This window comes from Tachypleus tridentatus, chromosome 1 (genome assembly GCF_004210375.1).
Source record: "Tachypleus tridentatus isolate NWPU-2018 chromosome 1, ASM421037v1, whole genome shotgun sequence".
Lineage (NCBI taxonomy): Eukaryota > Metazoa > Arthropoda > Merostomata > Xiphosura > Limulidae > Tachypleus > Tachypleus tridentatus.
Genome location: NC_134825.1, coordinates 139,907,328 through 139,929,711, shown reverse-complemented (window position 1 = coordinate 139,929,711; position 22,384 = coordinate 139,907,328). Strand labels below are relative to the sequence as shown.

The 22,384-nt window shown below is 35.6% G+C and overlaps 1 protein-coding gene across 2 annotated transcripts in view; it reads right to left on the bottom strand.

Annotated features, from left to right (window-relative positions):
- Positions 1-19,814, bottom strand: part of Asciz (ASCIZ zinc finger protein) — a 31,029-nt gene extending 11,215 nt beyond the window's left edge. The window contains exons 1-3 of one of the 2 annotated variants that reach the window (XM_076455319.1): positions 19,495-19,618; positions 16,783-16,830; positions 16,292-16,403 (exon numbers count right to left, since the gene is read on the bottom strand). In XM_076455319.1, the coding sequence (XP_076311434.1) occupies positions 16,292-16,399 (108 nt within the window). In that variant the 5' untranslated portion in view covers positions 16,400-16,403; positions 16,783-16,830; positions 19,495-19,618. Of the gene's footprint in view, positions 1-16,291; positions 16,404-16,782; positions 16,831-19,494 lie in introns of both variants that reach the window. The other variant, XM_076455309.1, reaches the window with a different exon arrangement.
- Between the last annotated feature and the right edge of the window lie 2,570 nt (positions 19,815-22,384).

The window sequence follows — 22,384 nt, the reverse complement described above, 5'->3', positions numbered from 1 at the left end:
AATGCTCTGAGTAATAGCTATTTTCTGGCCATCAGAGAGCAAGGTCAAGAGGGGAATAGAATTATATTGCCCACTGACCTTTTATATCTTGTCTCATATGACTTTGAAACTGGTGGTAGAAGATATGCTGGTTGTGAACTTAATCCAAGAGTCCTTCTGGCTTTGATGTCTTACTCATCAAGCATGTACACAGGCCTGCTCAAAAGTGATGCAGTGCGATAGTGTGGGATACCTAGAAAAAGTATCCCAGGCATGTTTTAAGCCCTCCATACCAAGTGGCAGGAAGGATTCCACCATAAACAAGGATATTGAGGAAAATGTGTCGAGGTTTTAGGAATACATATAATACAGTCAGTTACTGCTCCACACAGTTGTCTCTGATGGCTTATAAATGATGGCAGGATCAAGTTCTGTGAGAGCAGTGAAAGAGGGCCAATTTGCTTGGTGCACTCAGGTCAGGTGGCACCGACCACAGCCAGTCTCTCTCAAAATTATAGGAAAATGATCACTGCCTCATGTCAACCTTCCATGAAAAGTGGGAGAATAGTGAAGTGGAGCAAACTGAGAGGTCAATAGCAGTAAAGGACAGACAAGGTGCATGAAAATAAGTATAAGAACCATTATTGAAAAGAGAAAGGGTGTGCTCAGAGAGCATATGCTCTATGGAGCAACCTTTCTCATCAATATCAGCATTTCCCCAGATGGAATATGTCCTTTAAAGTCTCCCAGGATTAAAAAGGGAGACAACAACTGTTCAATGAGAGCATCAAGGTTTGATTGATCATAGGTCTCTCTTGGCAACAGGTAGAGAGAACAAACAGTGATGGTATGACCCAAGGAAACACGGATGGCTCCGGCCTGAAAGAGTGTGTCAAGTGGCAATGACAGGGTGCGCACATGCTGATCAACCAACAGTGCCACCCCTCCATGCACTCATCCATCACACAACCTATCATTTCTGTACAAAAAAATCTGTCAAAAGGTGACTGAATCAGCAGGTTTCAGAATGAGGACATTGGTTGGCATCGTAATTCCATATTTGCGAGTGGAGATACGCCTCATTGCAGAAACTTCTTGAGTGGAGAAACCAGCGAGAATCTCGGACTTGGGGATGTTCTACAAATCCCTCTTAACAATAACTCCTTGCGAATAATTCAAAGTAGCATGAGGTATATCAATAGGTATATCTCCAATTGCCTTTGAATGCAACAGGAGTTCACCGTGTTGAGATGTGGATGTAACCATCAATATGCCACCAGATCAAACCTTTTTTACAGACTTTGGAGTGCCAGCAAGTCCCTCTAGCTCTCTCTGAATAGAACAGTGTGGCATCTGCCATAAAGGTTTGTCTGAAAGAGAATGTAGTATAAGATAATGAGATACAACAGGTGGTACTGATGCTGCTCAGAATCTTCAAGACATGGTCCTTTACCTATTGATTGTTTTTTCATTATTTTATTTAAGTTTTTATTTAATTTATACAATTCAGCAGTGAACAACGGAACTGTAGAGGGATTTCTGTGTGAAACAACGAAATCGCAACTAACCACGGCAGAGCCCACAGTCACCTGATTTTAAACCATCTGTATAAATGGGAATGGAAGGATGATTCGAAAGATATTCAGCAAATAGAAGACGATACTTCTAATCAAGAGTATCTGCCTTCTTCAGGTGACTCAAAGAAATGTCACATTTGGGGACAGTAATTAGCCACGGTGGGATAGGCTGATCTGTGGCTACCACTATATCATCCAAAGATAGATCCAATTCATCCAACTGCACCAGGATATGAAGGCTAGAAGGAACAAAAGCAGACCTTCTATTATGAAAAAGTGTGGCCCACTGATGAAGACAAACACAACCACATGTGGGATGTTGTGGTAAAGATCAAAGTTTTGAAGTACACATTACAGTTGCAAATGACGAAGGTATAGAGGGGGTTCATGGGACTCCACTACAAACTCTGGACTGGAGAAGAATGGAAGGCCCCTGTGCAGAGATGAAGCTCCTGATGGTGAAAAGAGTCCAACATTTTCAACGCCGAGGTCCTGGCAGTCATAGACCAGAGAACTCTTGTCCAGTTTTGATCGAATAAGGGCAAGATAGATTTTTAGCATGGAACATCGATCCGCCACCCAAGAGGTGGAAGAGAGGACATGAAGGATGTTTAGTGCCCTTGTATACTTGACATGTAGCTGCTTACTGTGTGAAATAAAGGTCAGCTTATGGTCAAAGATAAGCCCCAACTTTGCCTCAGGGACCATGGGAAGCACAACTTCACCAATACAGAGTTCAGGATCAGGGTGAATACTCTGTTGATGGCAAAAGTACATGCAAAGAGTTTTGGAGATAGAAAGGTTAAAACTGTTTGCTCTGGTCTACTTCAACAAATAATTATGAGCAGTCTGTAGTTGTCTCTCAATATCCACCTATATCAGTTATCCACCTATGACACTAATCTTTATAATGAAAAGTGTAGCACTCAAGACACAGCCCTGAGGGACTCTAAGTTTCTCTGGAAAGGAATGGGAAAGTGTCAAAAGCATACTGACCTAGAATCCACAGTTTATTAAAATATGTTTAATAAAAATTGGTAAATTTCCATGCAAACCATAAGAGTGAAGATCTTGCAAGATGCCTTACCTCCACATTGTATTATAAGCTTTCTCAAGATAAACTATACAGAAACAAAATGTTGTCACTTAAGAAAGACTTCCCTGATTGATGTTTCAAATTAAATCAGGTGGTCCACAGTGGAGAGCTGTCTTTGGAACAACACCAAGTGGATGAGAGAAGGTTGTTTGATTTGGGGAACCAAACAAAACAAGCATTAACCATCCTCTCTAAGATATTACAGAGACAGCTAATCAAAGCAATAGAATAGCAGTTCAAAGGAATCTTGAGATCCTTCCCAGGTTTAGGAAAAGGGAGTACAATAGCATGGTGCCAAGCATCAGGAAAAACATCCTCCTCCAGAGCTGGTTAAAACCAACCAGAAAAATAGCAAGAGAGGCAGGAGAGGGATGACTCAACATCTCGCAGTGAATATTATCAGGTCCAATGGAGAGCAAGTTAAAATTCCACCAGTGTAAAGGGGCAATTATAGTCACAGAAACAATTAGCCCAGAATGAAAAGAGGCACTTTTGATGGCTAAAAAGATGGAGGGAAGAGCAGAAGTGGTAGATACATGAGAGAAGCTTTCAATGAGAGTACTGACAATGTTCTGGGCATTCACAACTTCCTGGCCATCAGAGAACAAGATTGAAAGAGACGCAGAAGTATACTGGCCACTAACCTTTCGAATTTTTTCCCATGACTTTAGAACAGATGGTAGAAGAGATGCTAGAGATGTATTTAATCCAAAATTCCTTCTTGCTTTGAAGCCTGACTTGTCAAGCATGTGCACAGACCTACTGAAATGCAATGAGGTTTAAAAATGTGAAATATATACAAAAGGTATCCCAAGCATGTTTTTGAGCTTTTCTTGTCATGTGGCAGACAGAATTCCACTAAGGATGAGAATACTATAGGAAACATGTTGAGGTTTTAGGAATACAATGAGCAGCTGCCTGGATAATACAGTCTGTTTCTGCTGCCACAAGGTCATCTATTGATGGGTTATACACAATGGCAGGATCGAGTTCTGAAAAAGCAGTGAAAGAAGGCCAGTTAGTCTTGTCTAACTTCCATTGAAGCACATGGATCACATGGCATCTACCATGGCCAGTCTCTCTCAAAATGATAGGAAAATTATCACTGCCCCACAAATTACTGTTGACTCTCTAAAAAAAGTAAATGAAAAGTGAAGGGGAACAGATAAAGATCTATAGCAGTAAAAGACTGACTAGGTGTATGAAAATAAGTATAAGAACCAGTACTGAAGAGAGATAGGTTTTGGTTCAAGAGTATATATTTTATAGCATGACTCCTCCCATCAATACAAGCACCACCTCAGAGTGGATGATATCTATTAAAATCCCCCAATAGTAAAAAGGGAGATGGCAACTGCTCAATGGGGGCATCAATGTTTGACTGATTATACAACTCTTCACGAGTCAGGTAGAAGAATACATAGTAATGGTACAACCCAAGGAAACATGATAGACACATGCTGATCAACCAGCAATGCCATCCCATCATGCACCAATCTATTCTACGACCCGTTGTTTATATACAAGGAATATTGTTAAAGGGTGACTATATCAGCAGATTTCAGAAACATTTCCCGTAAGAAGAGACAAACAGGATGGTAAGAATCAATCAAATCCTTAATGTCATCTGTACTTGATTGAGAACCTCAACAGTTCTTCTGAATCAGTGGCCATTTTTATTTATGTGGAGAAGAATATGGTGGGGAGACCTTCTGTTTGCAATCTCCATGGATCCTACCCTGGGTTGAGTAAGCAGGATTCTGTCTGAAGACAAAGATTCCAGTGACTGAGGGCATAAATGAATGGTCAGTTTACCTCTCAGGGCTGCAGAAGAAAATGGACCAGAGGAAGCACTTGAACATGAAGGAAAATGAAATGGGCAGTCACTGGAAGGAATGGTAGAAACAGAGATAGAAGTAGACAAAGATGCATCAACTTTTTTAATTATGGAAGGTACAAGATTCTTAAGATGTTTTGCAAATGACTCTGTTGGAGGCACAGAAAGATCCGTCTGCACTCCCACTATGGCAATGGAATGGAGTGCAGCAGTATATGTCCCAAATGGAGTTGGGATAATTTCTGAACCTCTGGGTAGGTGATATTATTAACAGTTTTCAAGCATTGCACCTCTTTCTCTTCTACCCATTTAAGGCAAGAAATAGAATAAGAGGGGTGTGCACTTGTAAGCATCATGGTCTTTATCACCAGAATGAGCACATATTAAATAACCACAACATTATGTTTTTGAGTGACCAAACTGCTGACATTGGAAACATCTGAGAGGGTTAGGAATGTAAGGTCGTACCTTGCCTTTCAGATAACCTGCTTTGACTGCAGCAGAAGGATATGGTGATGCAAACATTAATATCAGAACATTGGTAGGGTCCATAATTCCATCTTTACAACTGAAGATTTGGTACACTGCAGTAACACCTTGGCTGGAGAAACCAGCAAGAATCTCAGACATAGGAATGTTCTTTAAATCCCCCTCAACTATAAGTCCTCTAATAATTCAAAGTTGCATGGAGAGTAACCACAATGGGTATATCCCCAATGGCCTTTGATTTTGACAGAGAGTTTGACATGTTGTGGTGAAGATATTTCCACCAAAATGTCTCCAAAGCACAACTTCTTTACTGACTTTGGGGAGCCAGTTAGCCCCTCTAATCCTTTTTAACTAAAAAATGGAGACATTTGCCCCAAGGATTTCTCAGGTAAGGAATGGATAATCAAAATTCAAGGTGCAGAATCTGGTTGTAACATTGACTGTAAAACAGAGTCGCCCATGCATAGTCATTTTTCAATGATCTGTTTCTTTCCAATTTTTTCATTTTATATTTATTTTGTCAAAATAGGTATCCATAATAAAGAAGCTACATTTCGATGCCCACTGACTTCACTCAGCGTGGATCCCTACAAGGGGATGCACTACAGTGCTAAACAAGGACACTCCAGAGTTTTGCAAGCACTATACCCAAACACCAGCATCAGATACAACGTCCACAACACTTGTTGACAACATCCAACACTGGTACTTGGTTGACCTTAGTCCAAGTGGACCAGCTAACTGACCCTGGGAGAGGGGGGGGGGTACCTCAAGGCCAAATGGTGTGTGAGGGATCCTCTCCTTCCCTTCATGGGTCACCGTACATGGCAAAAATGTAGGCGCATATTTAGATCCCAGAGGATGTAAACTGAGGGGTTACTCAATAGGAATTTGACAACACTCCTATTGTAATTTGCACCTTTTCAATTCATGCACTCCTAATTACATAGAGATTGGGCAGTTCTTTCAAAATTACACCAGATGTGGGAAGGATGGGAGGAAAGTGCGAGTCAAGGTAAATATGTATTGGAAGTACACTTTTAGTTGAGAAAAATGTAAACTTCTGATACAATATCTTACATTCTCTTACAAAAAGCAAGAATTCCACACTGAGCAGCTGGAAAGTCAGTGAAAAATGTGAAAACAGTATGCCCATATAACAGACCATACCACTTCTGATCTAGGTATATTCTTCACCAATAAGAAAAGTGTCATAAACCGAGAAGAAACAAAGAAACTGCAGCAAGTTTAAAGAAAGAAAAAAAATGGCTGGGGCATGACAGACCATAAATGGGAGTTTCACCTCCTCCAACACCAGACAGCATCTAGAATTATACATTAGGTCAGCAGTAGGAAAAGCATAGATGTCATCTATACCAGCAGAAAGCCACTGCCCTAGTGAACTGAGTGGAAGTGAGTACACTCAGAAGAAAGTCTCTATGGTCCACAACTCCTGCTGCTAGGAACTAGTAAGCAGCAAGGACTCCTATATTCCACTAGAAGAGAAAACACCATTATTGAGAGTCCAGAGGAATCCAGCACTAGAGACAGTGGAATAGGTGGCCTCAATGCCTTATTTTGAAGAGCAAATTGATTCAGTGACTCACAAAACTTGGACCATCACAGGTGGACAATAATTCCTGTCTGCTTTACTTATGTTAGCTCATGTTGGTCTGAAACAAATATTTTTATGAAGTAAAATACTGCAAGTTACATACATATGAGCAGTCTTGCAGAAAACCCAACAGTGGGTGTATTTGAGAGGATTGAAAATTGATAGTTACAATGGGAGTTGTATCACAAAATGCTAGTGGAAGATGAAAATTTACACATAAAGAGGGTAGTGAAAGTCAGGAAAAGCTTTTGTTTATGGAGGTAAAATATGGTATCAAAATATAAATATAAGCATTATCACATGTCACTGTTAATAGATTAATTCATTTTAATATATGTATGCCTTTTTCTTAAATAATGGATAATTGTACTCTGTCTATTTTAGTTTATAATCTTTTTATTTTAACTTCATTCAGCTTTAGGTGCAGGTGGCTTGTAATTCAACCCTTGCAGCACCTGTCACCAAATTTCTTTTTTCATGTTTTTCTGTGATAGCACGTGCTGCCAATTTTATTTTTCATTTCTTGCTTTTGAGCTGTTGATTAGAAAGAAAATGTAACTATCTAGCAACAATCAACTGAGCAGTAAATACCGCTAGCTCTACAACTCTGTTGATATCTCTAATCACAGGAATAACATGGGAGCACTCTCATAAATGTTTTACACTAAATTTAGTGGTTGATTTGTCGAATGTTCTTTGGTATAATACATTGTAAATCAAATAAATATAATACTTGCAATTATTCTTTTTCAGTTTCCCTCATTCTTGGAAGTATAAAATACCTAATCATAAAAAGCTGAGGCTACATTTCCTTGTTTTTTGTTAAACAAACTTTACTTTTGTTGTTAATAATACATTAAATAAAAGTGTACATGACTGATTTGTACATTAAAATGTTAGAAACCATGAAGCAAAATATTCCACTGGTAATTTTTAATTTATCTATTCATCACAATAGGGTTTATACACCACTTCGAAAAATAATTTCCTTGACATTTACACAAAATTTCATAACTTATTGTGGTCATAATTTATACAATATAAGTAAAATGCTGATCATAGTTTAACAACGTTTATTTTAAATTCTTAATCATTTCAAACTGATTCAAATTATGTATGACAGGCTGTTCTGTTTTCTCAGTCATATAACATGAAACGCTAGCTAACATACACACACACACACACACACAGATATATATATTACAGTTTTGCCACCTTAGGTTAATTACATTAAGTTCTATCTCAGTTCAAATTTTCTTTGCCAGACCTTCTATGTCTAGATTTGCTACCAATGCTTGCAATTCTTCACAAATTCTGTTATTTCTGCCTTCTCAACAAAACTATCTGCTGACTTTGTGAGAGCAACTTCCTCAGTTTCAAATCCCCTTTTCTTATTTTGTATCACCTCAATTTCATCCATTACACATTTTCTTTTCTTTCCTTGCTTTATCTTTTCTTTATGAACCTTCTGTTCACCCAAATACTTCATGTGCTACTCTCTAGCTTCTGCCACAACCAATTCTTTACTTGTATTAACTTTCAGAGAACCTCCAAGGGATCAGGTAAAACTCTCATTGCAACAAAAATATTTTTTCATACTTAACCGGCACATCTCTTTGTTCATATTTTGTGTTAAATTCTAAAGATTAAAAATTGTCAAAATGAAAATACTGACCCGTAACAGTTGTCTTATGATTGCACTTGGCATCAAAACTTCTACCCACATAAACCATCTTAATGTCTGAAAAAGGTAAACTGTTAACAGTCTGTTCTTCAACTGAAAATCTAATATTTTATATTGATTATTTATGTAGTTTTGAAATTCTAAAGTAACAGGTGTATTGTTGAAAACCAAAAAAGATTACCAACTTCTATTGTATGAAGATTTCAACTTTACCAGGCAACTTTTTAACCATTTTTCTTCATGACTTAAAAATAAATTAGTCAAAGATGGTGCCTCACTTGAACCTATAGATACCCCATTAAGTTGTTCATAACAGCATCCATTATAAAAAAAAAAAAAAGACTTTTTGATGACAAATTATAATTGTTTTATAAATACTAGTTTCGTTATACCCCTAACAACATGGGTAGGAAGGATGTGAAGTGGAGTAGAGAGGTAAGTATCTTACTGAATTACAGGTTTAGGTAAGAAAAATATTCACTTCAGGAATATGGCTCATATTTCTATACCACTAAAAGCTAAAATCTTACACTGAAAACAGTGAAAAAGCTATTGCTTGAAAATTGCAAAGATGAGTAGCTTTCTGCAACAGTGACAGAATGGAAAGCCAATAGGATGCTACTTCTACAAAACTAGAAGTCACCTAGTGAAGTAGTATCCAGCGGAAGACGGCCTTCTTCTTAAGAAATGAATACTCTTTGCTCATTTTTTTAATAATTAATAATTCATTTATTATTTTATATAACAGAGATTTACAGTAAAGGACTTCAGGTATATCAAGTTCCAGTGATGTGGAAGAGCATGAATGTGTGTAGTTTGGCTATTCTGTTTTGAATAAATGTTCACATGAATGTCAATGGCCCCAAGCATAAGGAATGTAGAGTAGTTCTTTGTGTAACATTTAGTAAGTCTTGTCTCCACCTGTGCAGTTTTCTTGTTGTTGAAGAACCTGCAACATGTTATAATGTGCACAAAAATGAGGGTACAAACATGAATGACATGGGATGTTGGAAGTTTTGAAACTTTGAGAATCATTGAAGAAAAGTGGTAAAGGAAAATACTTAATAGAAAACCATTAACCAAATCAGTCCACTATAAAAAAAACATTTGATGCCAATGAGCAAGAATGACAACCAAATAAGGATAAGATGAACGTGAAATACATTACCTGAGTTAAGTGGAAGCACGTTCCAGAACGTAACATGAGAATAGGAAGCTACTGGTGATTATTAATGCCACACAGGGCTTTGAAACAAGCAAAAAGTGGAAGAATATGTGTAAAAAGACTGAAATTAATTGGTTTGTACCCAAAGATTCCAAGTTGGTGAATTAGATAAATTCAGATTTATCTATATAAATCAATTAAGTAGTAGTTATGGTTTGACAGAAAGCATCAATTGGACTAACAGACAAGTGCAGATTTGGGCAAGCTGAGCTTCTTAATGAATTGTAATTATACAAAATGTCATGACTGTAGCTCCTCATCAGTTCCCAATTTGTCCTATAGTTCTCCAACTGATCCAAAATTACCATACTACAAAGTAACTGCCATCTCATACATAGTCTAACAACATTTGTAATGATAATGTATAATGTCAGGGGAAAAAAAAAACTTACCAAACATTAACCCTGCTGCAGATTTAAATAAGATGACAGAAGATGTAAGAGAGTTATTAATAAACACATTAGAAGAATTATCATTGCAACAGTACAAGTGCTATTATTTCTAAAAGAATATCTTGGATAACTTTGTTGAAAACCTAATTGTTGTTTCGATATTGGTGACTATAATATGAGGCCAAAGTAATAAACATATTCCCATTCAGAATGAAGAGTTTAATTATTTTGATGTGGAACTGTTTCTAGATAGTTTCAATAACTCCAGTAAAGATGAGTATATAGACCCCTTGTATCAAAATTATTTTGTGTTTGACAATAAAAAAGGACAACAACACTTACGATGAACAACACTGTTTATTTGGTTGATAGTTTTATTCCATTCACATACAAAAGAAATCTTGTGATATGCTTATTAAACAGAACTGAAAACCTAAGTTTCATGTACTCTAACTTACACTTGGAAAGTTTGTTCTCACAAGATACTCTAAAACAGTGGTGCACAAAGTCCAAATCCAGCCCACGACGAGTCGCCAAGTGGCCCAAGATGTCCAACAGGAAAGTCAAACATAGAGTTTGCGAACTTAGGGTTTGTGCCTCCACGAAGATTAAGCGCCATAGAAGAACATGCATTAGATTAGATTCTCGATGGTTCCATATTTGTGTCGAGCAATAAAGAAAATTTAATAAGCAAATCTCGTTAATGCATAGGCATTTAATCATTGGTGCAATGACGTAAACTTTCCGTAATTACAAAATCTCATGCATTCCAATTGTTCTTTGAGATTTACTTACAAGCCCTATTTAGATATTTTGTAACAAAAATGGCAGCTAATCATAAAAGAAAATTTGATAACAAAAACCAGCAGTTTCATGATGATTGGACTGTGCAATACTGTTTTGCTCAACAACAGAAGAACATGATTTGTCTGCTGTGTCATTCGACAGTAGCAGTGGTGAAGATATCCAATATAAAGCATCATTATGAATCAAAGCATAAAGATTTCCGTAACGTTGTCGGTGAAGAATGAACAGCTCGAATTGAATCTCTGCTGCAGTCGCTGAATCACCAGCAGAACGTTTTCTCGCTCTTCTATGTAAAATATTTTCTCAACCCAAACGAGCCGTTTTTGCATATAGATTTAGGTGTAGCATTTGAGGTCAGTTATGGTATTTCGTTGATGACAGCGAAATCTGGCCTACCATTCACTGATAGTGATTTTGTCAAGCAATGTACGATTACTGCATCGGAAAAGTTGTGTCTGGAAGCAGTTCGCAAGCTACAGATGGTGGCTTTGAATCGTATGACAGTTCAACAAAGAATTTCACACCTCTCAGCAGATGCAACAAGGCAGCTTACAAATAAGGCATCCAACTTTGTCTACTTCTCTTTGACAGCAGACAAGTCAACTGACATCAGTTCAACAGCACAGCTACTAGTTTTTGTTCATGGTGTGTCATCATCGTTTGATATCACAGAGGAACAAATTGGCATCGGTTCCATGAAGGGTCAGGCAACTGAGTCTGCTCTATTCGAGGAGACAGTACGACTGCGTAGTAGTGTTTCATTGGATTTCACAAAAATGGTAAGTGTGACAACTGATGGAGCATCAGCCATGACCTGAGAAAGTAGCAGGCTGGTAGCACTGTTGATATGAAGCATCAAGGAAAGCAGAACAGACAGTTGGTGAAGTTGCACTGTATTATTCACCAACAGAACCTGTGCAGTAAAGAACTTGGTTTTCAGGCACTGATGGCATTAGTGACGAAAACCGTTAATTTCATCAAATCACGAGGGCTCAATCACCGTCAGTTTTGAAGTCTTCTTGAAGAAACTGATTCAGACTATGGTGACCTTGTGTATCACTGTGAAGTACGCTGGCTGAGTCAAGGGAAGATGCTCAGAAGATTCTAGGAGTTGACTGATGAAGTGATAAAATTGATCAGAAGCAAGAACAAAGAAAAAAAAGTGATTTCCATGACTGATCCAGCATGGCAAGCTGATTTGACCTTTTTGGTCGACATGACACAACACATGAATGATCTGAATATGAAGTTGCAAGGCAAAAATCAGCTTGTCTGTCAGCTTGCAAATCACATAGACGTTCAGGACAAAGTTTCAGTTGTTCTGGCAGCAAGCAGCATCAGGCAACTTCATGCACTTTCCCACTTTTCAGTCACAGCTACAGAAGAATCAGGACATTGATGCACAAATTTATGTTGGGAAGCTAGATACCTTGATTCAATCCTTCAACTCATGGTTTTATGACTTTGACCAATACAGATTGTTGATGAAACTTTTTACTGATCCATTCAGTGTGTCAGTGGATGACTTGTCAGCAGAATATCAGCTCGAACTTACTGATCTCCAGGCATCTGATGAACTGCGTGCTATTTACCAAGAAAACAGTTTGCTTGACTTCTATAAAACATTGCCTGATACATTTGCTAATCTGAAAGAAAACGCATTTGTCCAAACCAGCATGTTTGACAGCATGTACTGCTGCGAACAGGCTTTCTCGCATATGAAACTCAACAAAAACACTCGCAATCAACTGACTGATGATCATCTGGAAGCAGTCTTTCAACGTCAAACATCAAGCCAGACATTTCTAAGCTCATAGATGACCTGCAGCACCATCCATCGCACTGACTTTGTGACAGTTGATGTATCATAACATTTCTGAGAATAATGTGCAAACTTTTTGATGTAATCGTTATTTGTGTGTTCTTAAATGTGACGTCCAGCTTGTGTGAAACAACTGTGGAACGATTTTAATCTTCACTTTCTTGTGACCACTAAAATGTAATGGCCATTCACAACATTTATTATAAAAAAATTACTAATACTTTTCTAACTAAGAAACTTGCAAATCTACCCAGACTACCAACCACACCTAAACATATTATGCATATTTGTCTTCCATATATTGGTAACACAATAGTTTACAAAAGGTCAAATTAAATGCATAATTCATCAATACTACCACCAACATTGAATTCAGATTAGCTTCTAAATCCACATCATGCATACAGGACTTTTTTGGTACTCAAGACATTCTCCCAATTACTTTTTGTTCATGTTTTGTATGTCTTTACATGTGTGGAGACTGTAAGGCCTCCTATATTGGCAGAACCAAACATCTATTAGTTACAGCCATTGCACATGTGGGAATTTCAATGAAAACACAAGAAGAGTAACTGCTGTGCTTCCTCTATACACCAACATAATGAGAAAGTAGAACACGAACTTAACTTATTCTTTGCAAGGCCAACATGGATCTGAAATTACTGAATAAAGAATCCTTCCACATCAAACAACATTCTCCAAACCTAAATAGCATGCCACCTTCATTTACGTTACACATTCTGTAATATGAACACTTTCTTTATTACTCTTTTACTTTGTATGTGCTTTAGTTTTGATTAAATAAACATTAATGTAGCAATGTATTTTATTTTGTTTTACTTAATAATGATGTAACTATATACATTTTTGCTTTAGATACTGCAGATGGAATAAGTTGGATTCCAATACATTTATCTGCATCCTTTTCTGTTATAAATAATGTTTTCCATCTTAAGTATCATTTTGATTGTAAAACTTGTCTTTCTTTGAACACATTGACTACTAATATTTTGCATTTGTCCTACATGTAAACCTACTTGAGTTAGTGGCTTGTGTGCTTCACCCATGACTGCATTAAAGAAATTTATTTGTAACTGATGCAGAGTCAAACCTAAATTACAATGCCCATGATGGTCCATTAGAATGGTAACTGAAGGGAAGCTAAAATCATAGGCACATGAAACCACATAACAGTATAAGCAATGTGAAGTGAGTGTGTCAGGTGTACTGAGATCTCCAAAGCCCAATGATGAAAAAGTTAGAGTTCCTGAAATACTGAAACTAGTGAGAAGAAAAACAAAATGTGGAAGAATTAGGTTCACTCAAAGAAAAATACTAGTCGTATGAGTTCGCAAAACCAAGCAGTTAAAGTGGAAGTAGATAAATAATCCTAAGAAGAGGAAGACTGCCATGGTAAAAATAGGCAACGGCAGTTTTCATATAAAAAAAGAGGCAGTCTGAGCATGATAACAGATAACATGACAACAGATAACAAGATAACAGAACAAAAAATTTGGCTGTGGTCAGAACTGTACACTAAGGTTAGCTCAAGGCTTTCATAAAAAAAAAGAAAGCAGTATTGAAACAACATATGTTTGTTCCTATGACGCAGATCAAAGAAGGCATCTGAAGTGTAAATGTATGATCAAGAATTATTATAAGCAAAGAGAAATGAAAACTGTCTTGAGAAACAAATGATGTCAAGTATTGGAGCCCACCAGCTTAAAGATATAGGTAAGTAAGAGCCCAAAGACCTACACAAAGATTCCAGTAAGAAAAAAGGACAAGATGAAGGAGGTAAAAAATGATGTCGCCTCACTAGAGGCAAAGTATTGTAGTAATTTACACTGGTCAAACAGAGAGACCTTGTATGAAAAGCTAGATTAAGAAGAAAATGAGATGTGAAAGAGTAGGATAACTTGGCTAAAAAAAAAGAGAGTTGTTGTGGAGGGACCAGCAGTGGCAGACAGTCCACATATGCTGATAGAAGGGAAGAGCAAAAGGCTTATAAGAGTGAGAGAGAGAAAATGAAATACTCCATAAGAGAATCCTGTACACCATATACAATAAACCAGACAAATTCAGTAAATTAAGAAAAAGATGTAACACCTCATTGTGAAAAAAATTTATAACCAAGGTCCAATAATGAAAGATCTTCAAAGTAGAAGTAATAAAAGCTGCAATCTGAAGGGTTCTGAAATGGAAATAAATGTAGCAGAAGACCAAACTTTGTAAGAGCCACTGTGGGATGGATCCAATTAAGGTGTGAGAAGCAATCTGCCACCATATTCAAACCCCAAATGTATGACATGCCATAATCCATAACAATTATAGGCCAAAGAAAGGAAGTCCGAGCAAAGAAGTACAGATTCTGAGAACAGGTGCCTCCCTTGCAGTATGCTGAAGTGACAGTCATAGAGATCACTACATCAATAATCACAAAATGACTGGAAACAAAGATTGAAGAAGAAAGCAGGCTCAAAAAACCCAAAATAATAGTGAAAAGTGGTATATCCTGAATACTGTTGAAACAATTACACCAGCTCTATATAAATATCACCCCTTCCCCTTCAAATAAAAAACATAAATTTGTCAAAATAGAAAAAAGAACATTTGATCAGGCATACAGATTGAACGATAATCTCACATATATTATTTTAAATATTACAACCAGGATACAATTCTACATTGCATGCATGTTCCTTTTTACTTTAAAAATACAAAGCTGTTATTGCCAAAATAACATTGTCAACCAATTAGAATTTAAATGTAAAATGTAAAGGATGTATTGAGGTTTCATTAGGCAGTTGGAAGTACAAAGTAAGATTACACCAGTGGGGAGCTATGAGCTAAACGTCAGTACTTAGGAAAAAAAACCAAAAACAGCTGCAGCCATTCTATGAACTGTTGTGCTGTGGCTAAAATTCAGTGCATAATTTACATATTTATTGATCAAAAGTGCCTATTTCTGACACTTGGCTGCCACGGAAAAAAACCCTTTAATTTCATTTATACCCTTAACTCATTCCTTTTTTGGCATAATAAATGCAAAGACTATTTGCAGTCAAGCACTTCACTCTGACCAGTATATGAATGTGTTGACTTTGACCATTATGTACTGCTGATACTTTGGTTCTTGTTTAAACTCAGCAGGTTTGTTTGAGTACCAGCTTAAAATGTTTGCTGCAAGTTTGTGGTATTGTATGATTCGACAAACTGCATGAAGGTTTTCATTTCTGGTCAAAGTGAAAATATCACTCCCATCACTACGTGCATTTTACATGATATATTATTACTAACAAGGTTGTAAGTCCAGTACAGATTTAGACTGTGAGAGCATGATGACTACAGAGTTACCCAAAAAGTGGTCATTGTGGCTATGAATATTAGAAAATTTCCAAAGGCACCATGGCCATTTTGAAAAGTACTGCAGCAATTATGAACATGCTGCCATGTACTTCTTGTCCTACATCATCATCATATATATAGTATTCCACTTAATAATGGTACACATGTGAAAAAAAAAAACATCTTTGGCTTGTATGGTACATCAGATGTTTCATACCCAAGAGCTTGAAGATTGTGTCCCATTTATAAACTCCCCCCTCGAAACAATCTCTCAGTAGTAAAATAATTTTAATACATAAATGATACATAAAGCACAAGTTTGTCACCTAACAATTGTAATAAAGCATATAGAAATGCAAAATGTGTTTTATAATAGAATGAATATAATCACTATTGTTTATAAAAGTACAATTTCAATACCTGATTAAGTAATTTCTTTGACTTGAAATACCTGGTTGATCCTTCTTCATATATACATCCAGACACTTGACAGTGGAATTGGGTTATTAACTGTCTTCTGTTTATCATTTTCCTGAAATAAAATAAGTTAATATGCTGCCAAGAATTAAGCATATACATATATTTTACCCATACACCAATAATGCTCTATAATTCCTTCAGTTATATACTGTAAAACTAAACCATTAAGCACTTTTCACTTCACCCTCCTACAGATGAGCTTGAACAAGTATATTCAAAGTATGAGAAACCTAACATACTACACAGAAAAATTAAGAATTCTTCTATAAACTAGATTCCATCAATAAACATATGTAAAATTACACCTTTCACCAGGCCTATAACTCATGAAATAAGACGCATACCAGTTATAATTTAATCTTTACAGCAGTGTCCTCTCTGAAACTACATCTAAAACAGTCAAAATACTAGTAAACACAAGTCAGTCCTACCTTTCAGTGACATTCCTGGCAAGGTAGAAGTGTCTTATAGAGGATACACTGATGAAAGAGAAATCATTGAATGTTAACAAGTGCAAAAGGGTGATGTCCAAGTAAAGGTATAGTGTGTCCTAACGAGGACAAAGTTGATACTTTCCTAAATTAAAAATGTATTTCCACTAATACTTCTCTCCACTGACACTTGTAGCTAGTATTTAACCCCCAAGGTTTCTTCTTTAAACATCTAAGCATTAGTCTAATTTTTTTCTCATTTCTTCCAGTTTTTTACCCCACTCAACTGCCCATGGTGATACTTGTTTTGCAATACTCTCCTCCTATGTCAACATTCTCTCTATCATGTTAATGTATATAAACAGTACTCTCCACCTATATCAACATGATCTCTATCATGTTAATGTATATAAACATCTTGTTCAAATATTACCACTTTTTAAAGACTCGTATCATCCCTAACATCAGCTCCTAGTGGGGAGTAAAAGTGAGAGAATGTCTCTGCTGACACAAGTGTTACTTGAAATACATTTAGGAAAATGTTAACTTTCACTATTACCCACACCTAAAGTGTTCACAAAGATCATGGATGTACCAAAATAATATTGGCACTACATAACAGGTTTGCTATTTACCCTGAACTTTGTTTCTATATCAAGAGTGGAAAGGACACGAGTGATTATCACACTACAGGCCAATCTCAACCAGATAGCCAAGGTTCCACTACTGCAGTTGAATTAAGGAGCCTTGGTCCCTATTGAGCAACTGAACAACATTGCAAATACATACACACTACTGTCCAACCTACAGCCACAGAGTGATGCAGCCCAAACCACTAGAATCAAGATTAGAAAGTAAGCAACACTGAAGTAAACAAACCTTCTCCTCCTCCTCCTCCTGAAGAAGTCCAAAAGGTAACATCTCAGGTTCAGAATGATGTTATCATGTACATCTTACTCAACCAATGAAACAGAACTTATTTGGTATGGAATTATGGATGTTCATCCTCACTCCCCAACTGAGTGAGCAAAGAACATTTCATATGAGGGAGGACATGGAACAATTATGCTCAACCAAGGATACAGGATGGGACTACTCCACTTTTGATATTAGAATGAGATAGTGGATCCACTTCCATGAACAATGTACTAAACTAACATTAATAAAAAAAAAAAAAAAAAAAGAGAGTGGGCTATGTACTTCCCAACTGAATAGTCAAGCACCAAAGCTGAACCAATATTAGGAAATGGCTCTCACACAGACTGGCAGTACTCTTAATGACACCTTGAAAAAAAAAAAAATCCAGGGACCTGGGTAGGAGGGTCTCAACTTCATCCTCTTCACTGGAGGAATTTACTCTAACACTGAAGAAAAAGCTTATGTGTACCACCCAGTAACTAAAAGGTGTATATGGTAAGGACTGTCTCAGTAGAATCTGGACAGTAATGTGTACAAGGAATCCTGAGGAACACTACCATTGGTGAAAAAAGTTCCCTAAATTTTTAAAAGGAAAATGAACCCTGTTCCTCAGTTTAAGGACAGCATTCACCAGAATCTTTTTCTTAACTGTATGTTAATTTGAGGCACTTTACTAATTAATTAACTGAATTCATTAATCAAATGTAACTGATTGAGGAGGCAATCAATTGATCAACCAGCATTGTCAGCTCTTGACAGAAATCTAATTATACTTAATACCATTTGTAACAAACACTTGCTTTCTTCCAACCAGCCACATTTCAACTGAATTAGTCAACTTTTCTTCCACTACTATAAAAGTCATTTTGGAGCCAGATTTTTATGCAGCTTCTTGTTAAATTCTTTTTGAAAATCCAGAAATATCAAATCCATACCTCTATCATCATCTGTGTAAAGAATATCCTTTTCAAAAATGTCAAAATATTAGTAAGGAAGACATTCCCCCAGTGAAATCTTGCTATCTGTCAGTTTTAAAAATTAAATTAAAGTGCAAGGTATCTTTTCTCATACTTTCATTTTCCCACCACTGTTGTAAGATCAATACTAATATTATGATTACCAGGGTAATTTTTATCACCATTTGAAACAAGGAGTAATATTAGCCAACTTCAAATCCTCTGGTACATTTTCACTATTCAAATACAAAACAAACTGTAGCAAGTGGCTCACATATTTAATTCTTAATCTTCCTTCAAACCTTAAAGAAAATATTCACTGTCCCACAAGATTTCTTTCATCTATTATGGGCCTGTTAATTTGTTTATTCATTCAGTTTTGGCCTATAATATCTCAAAAACCAAAATCTGGTCTTTGGACTTAACAAATCACTTAGTACACTGTGTACATTTTTTATCTTCTTAGGCTGCTTAGAATTTAGAAGTGATAATTGATTTACTACGTTACTTACTTTCTCAGTTGTTGGAATTTCAAAATGGTCAGATACTACAAACAGAATTATTTCGAAAATCAAATGGTTACCTTAGTTTTTGTAACTGTTATAAGCTACAGTTATATTTTAAACATTAAATTCAATTTAATGTATACACATACTTATCCTCTTAATTTATACGGATGCACATTTTTTAATTTCACTGATATTCTATTTTTAAAGAAACAAAATAAAAATGTCAGCAATCACTTGTGATTTTTTTTTAAAATTCTAGTTTCTAAGTTTACACTCTGTTTCAATTTTAATTCAAGATCTTCTTATAAGAATTATTTTTTTTTATTTACCTGATTAACGTGAATCTGACAGTTGTATTGCTTACTTCTAAACTTGTTTCGATTTACTTAGGGTAGCGTGATGCATCCTAAAACTAAAACACTCGTTTTGACATCAAGTTGATCACGTCGACATCTCTTGGTCTTGAATTAATTTACGTGTTGAAATTAAATAATTACACACGGCCATAGGTTAAAAAACTAAAATTTGTTTAATTTAACTTTTTAGCGCGTTTTGCTATTATTAGGTCATGGTCGTAAAAACAAAATAAATTTTATTTTCTGAAGCACAGTAATGTATAAAAGCATTACAAATATTAAAAATAAATAAATTGATTGGTGTAACAGGAGATTTAGAAAAAAAAAAAAAAAACAGGATATTAAGACATCAAAAAAATGTTTAAGAAAATGTTGGGTGAAAAATGAAAACATTAACGGAAAGGAATTTTAAAAATACATTAAGGGTAAACAAAATGTTATGGAATGGGGTAAGACCTTTGAAGGTTGATAAATGAAGGTTTGTACCTGTTGATTATGAGATGGTTGGGTCATTAAATTTTGCTTTTTCTTCGATTTTTACAAACAAAGATTTAAAGAATATTAAACATTTTGAACAGTTAATAAATAAAAACGAGAACTAACAAAACGATGGATTAATTCTGAGCTGGTTTAAAAGAAACTGAGAAGTTTAAAAAACTATAAAGTTCCTGAGCTATGTAATATTTCTTCAGTTGTTTTTCAAGGAGGTTAAATATTGAATATAAGAGCCACCTGCCGTTATATTTTGTCAGTCGTTTAATAGTAAGCAGGTACCAGAGGATTAAAAGTTGGCTAATGTAACTTCTCTTTTCAGTAATTAGTCTTATATCAGTTGTTAGGAAAAGTTGAAGAAAGCCTGATAAAAGTTGCTTTGCAAAATATTTTAACAAAGTTTATGATTTTATTGTATAGTCAATATGGTTTCACTAAGGGATCTCTTACGTCATAGTTATCTCGATATTCTTTAAAAAATTTACGTGACTGCTTATATAACGAGGATAAGAGTGTAGATTTGGTGTATGTGAATTTTCAGAAAACATTTGACAAGGTGCCACGTAAAAAGCTTGTAAAATAGTATTTGTATGGGTGTAGGAGATACGTTGACAAATTGGATAGAGTGACTAGATGAAAAAAGTAAAGGGTTGTTACAAATGGAGTTCAGTCAAACTGGATTAATGGCACAAGATGGATATCTCAGCGCTCAATCTTAGGACCTTTTCACTTTTTGAATGAAATCAAGAATACAGATAAAGAAATCGTCAATAAATCAACTGCATTTACAGTTGAGATAGCTCAATAGATATTATGTTGTTCCAAAATTTTATATTCTAATTTTAGAGAACTAGTCGAAATCTGGACTTTGTTTCCATAGAAATAAATTAAATTGGATTACATCAAATAATTTTTATGAAATACATTTAATAGGTTATTTAATAGGGATAGAGTAATGAAAAAGAGTGGAAGGAGTAGTTTTCTTTGTAAAGTGCCAGTTGCGTTCTCTTGAAATTGAGGATATCAAAGATGTAAATAAAGAAACTGAATCCAATCAAAACATAAATTTTTAGTGCTTGACTCGTAATTTGAGGGTCGCGGGTTTGAAACCCAGTCTAACCAAACATGTTTACCATATCGGCTGTGCGAGCGGTATAATGTGACGGTCAATCCAACTATTCGTTGGTGGAAAATAGCCTTATATTTTATGACAGATGGTGATGAACAGCTAGCTTCCCTCTAGTCTAACACTACTAAATTAGAAACGAATAGCCCTCGTGTAGCTTTGCGCAAAATTCAAAACAATTTGACGAATTTTTAAGGGACATACGAAGACTTATCTTTTGTAACTTAAGCAGTTGTATCAATTGGAGATGATAATCAAATGTGAAAATTTTAAAAACAACTTTAAGGCATTCAAAAAATAATAACAGGAAAACAGGACGGTTGCATTTAAAAACCAAGTTGGCTCATAACGAATATATAAAGGATAAAACTAAAGAAAACCATTAGAAATTTAAATTTACTGATCTTACGACACATATATGATTATAAAAAAAGATCAGGAGTTGATTAAGCAGGACACTAGCAGATTGAATATGTATGTGAAAAACATTTGACTAGAAACCAAAAATTAACAGAAAGATTTTATTTAAATACATCAAAGGCAATCAGTATGTTAAGATTGGAGCAGAAGATGATAAAGGAAGGGTAATTTGTAAATATTATGAAACGGCAGGATTATTAAGTTTTCTTTGTTGTCAGTTTTTGCTAATGAAGTGTTAAAGAATATTATCGTGAAAAGTTGCTAGATGGAATTAAGATTAAACAAGATTACACCAATGAAGTTTTAAAGAAAGAATAAGAGAGTTTAAAGAATAACAAACATCCTTGGGCAACTAAAACTATCCAGAAAGTTTTGAAGAAGGTTGAACATTGGATATATAAGCCACTTGCCACTTCTTCTTTCTTTTCTTTCTATTTTTTTGAGAAGTGAGGGAATTATTTAGTTCGGTGAAGTGAAAAAAAAGATTGGAGGTTGGATAATGCCAAAAATAATAATGTATGTTAAAAGTGATAAACAATGCTCCAGTAATTATAGCCAGGTGGTATTATAACAATGATGGCAAAAGTTTTGAAAATGTGATAAAATATGTTTTGCAATGTAATTTAAGAAAGTTTGAATTGTTATTAGGTAGTAAAGTTTTACTAAAGAAGAATCTCGTCTCATTAATCATTTGACATTAATTGAAGAGGTTACTGTTTATGTAGATGGAAGTAATGGTATGGATTTCGTATACCTGGATATTCAGAAAACATTTGTCAAACGTGGTTATATATAAAAGGCTTGTTCAAAATTATCTCTATAAAT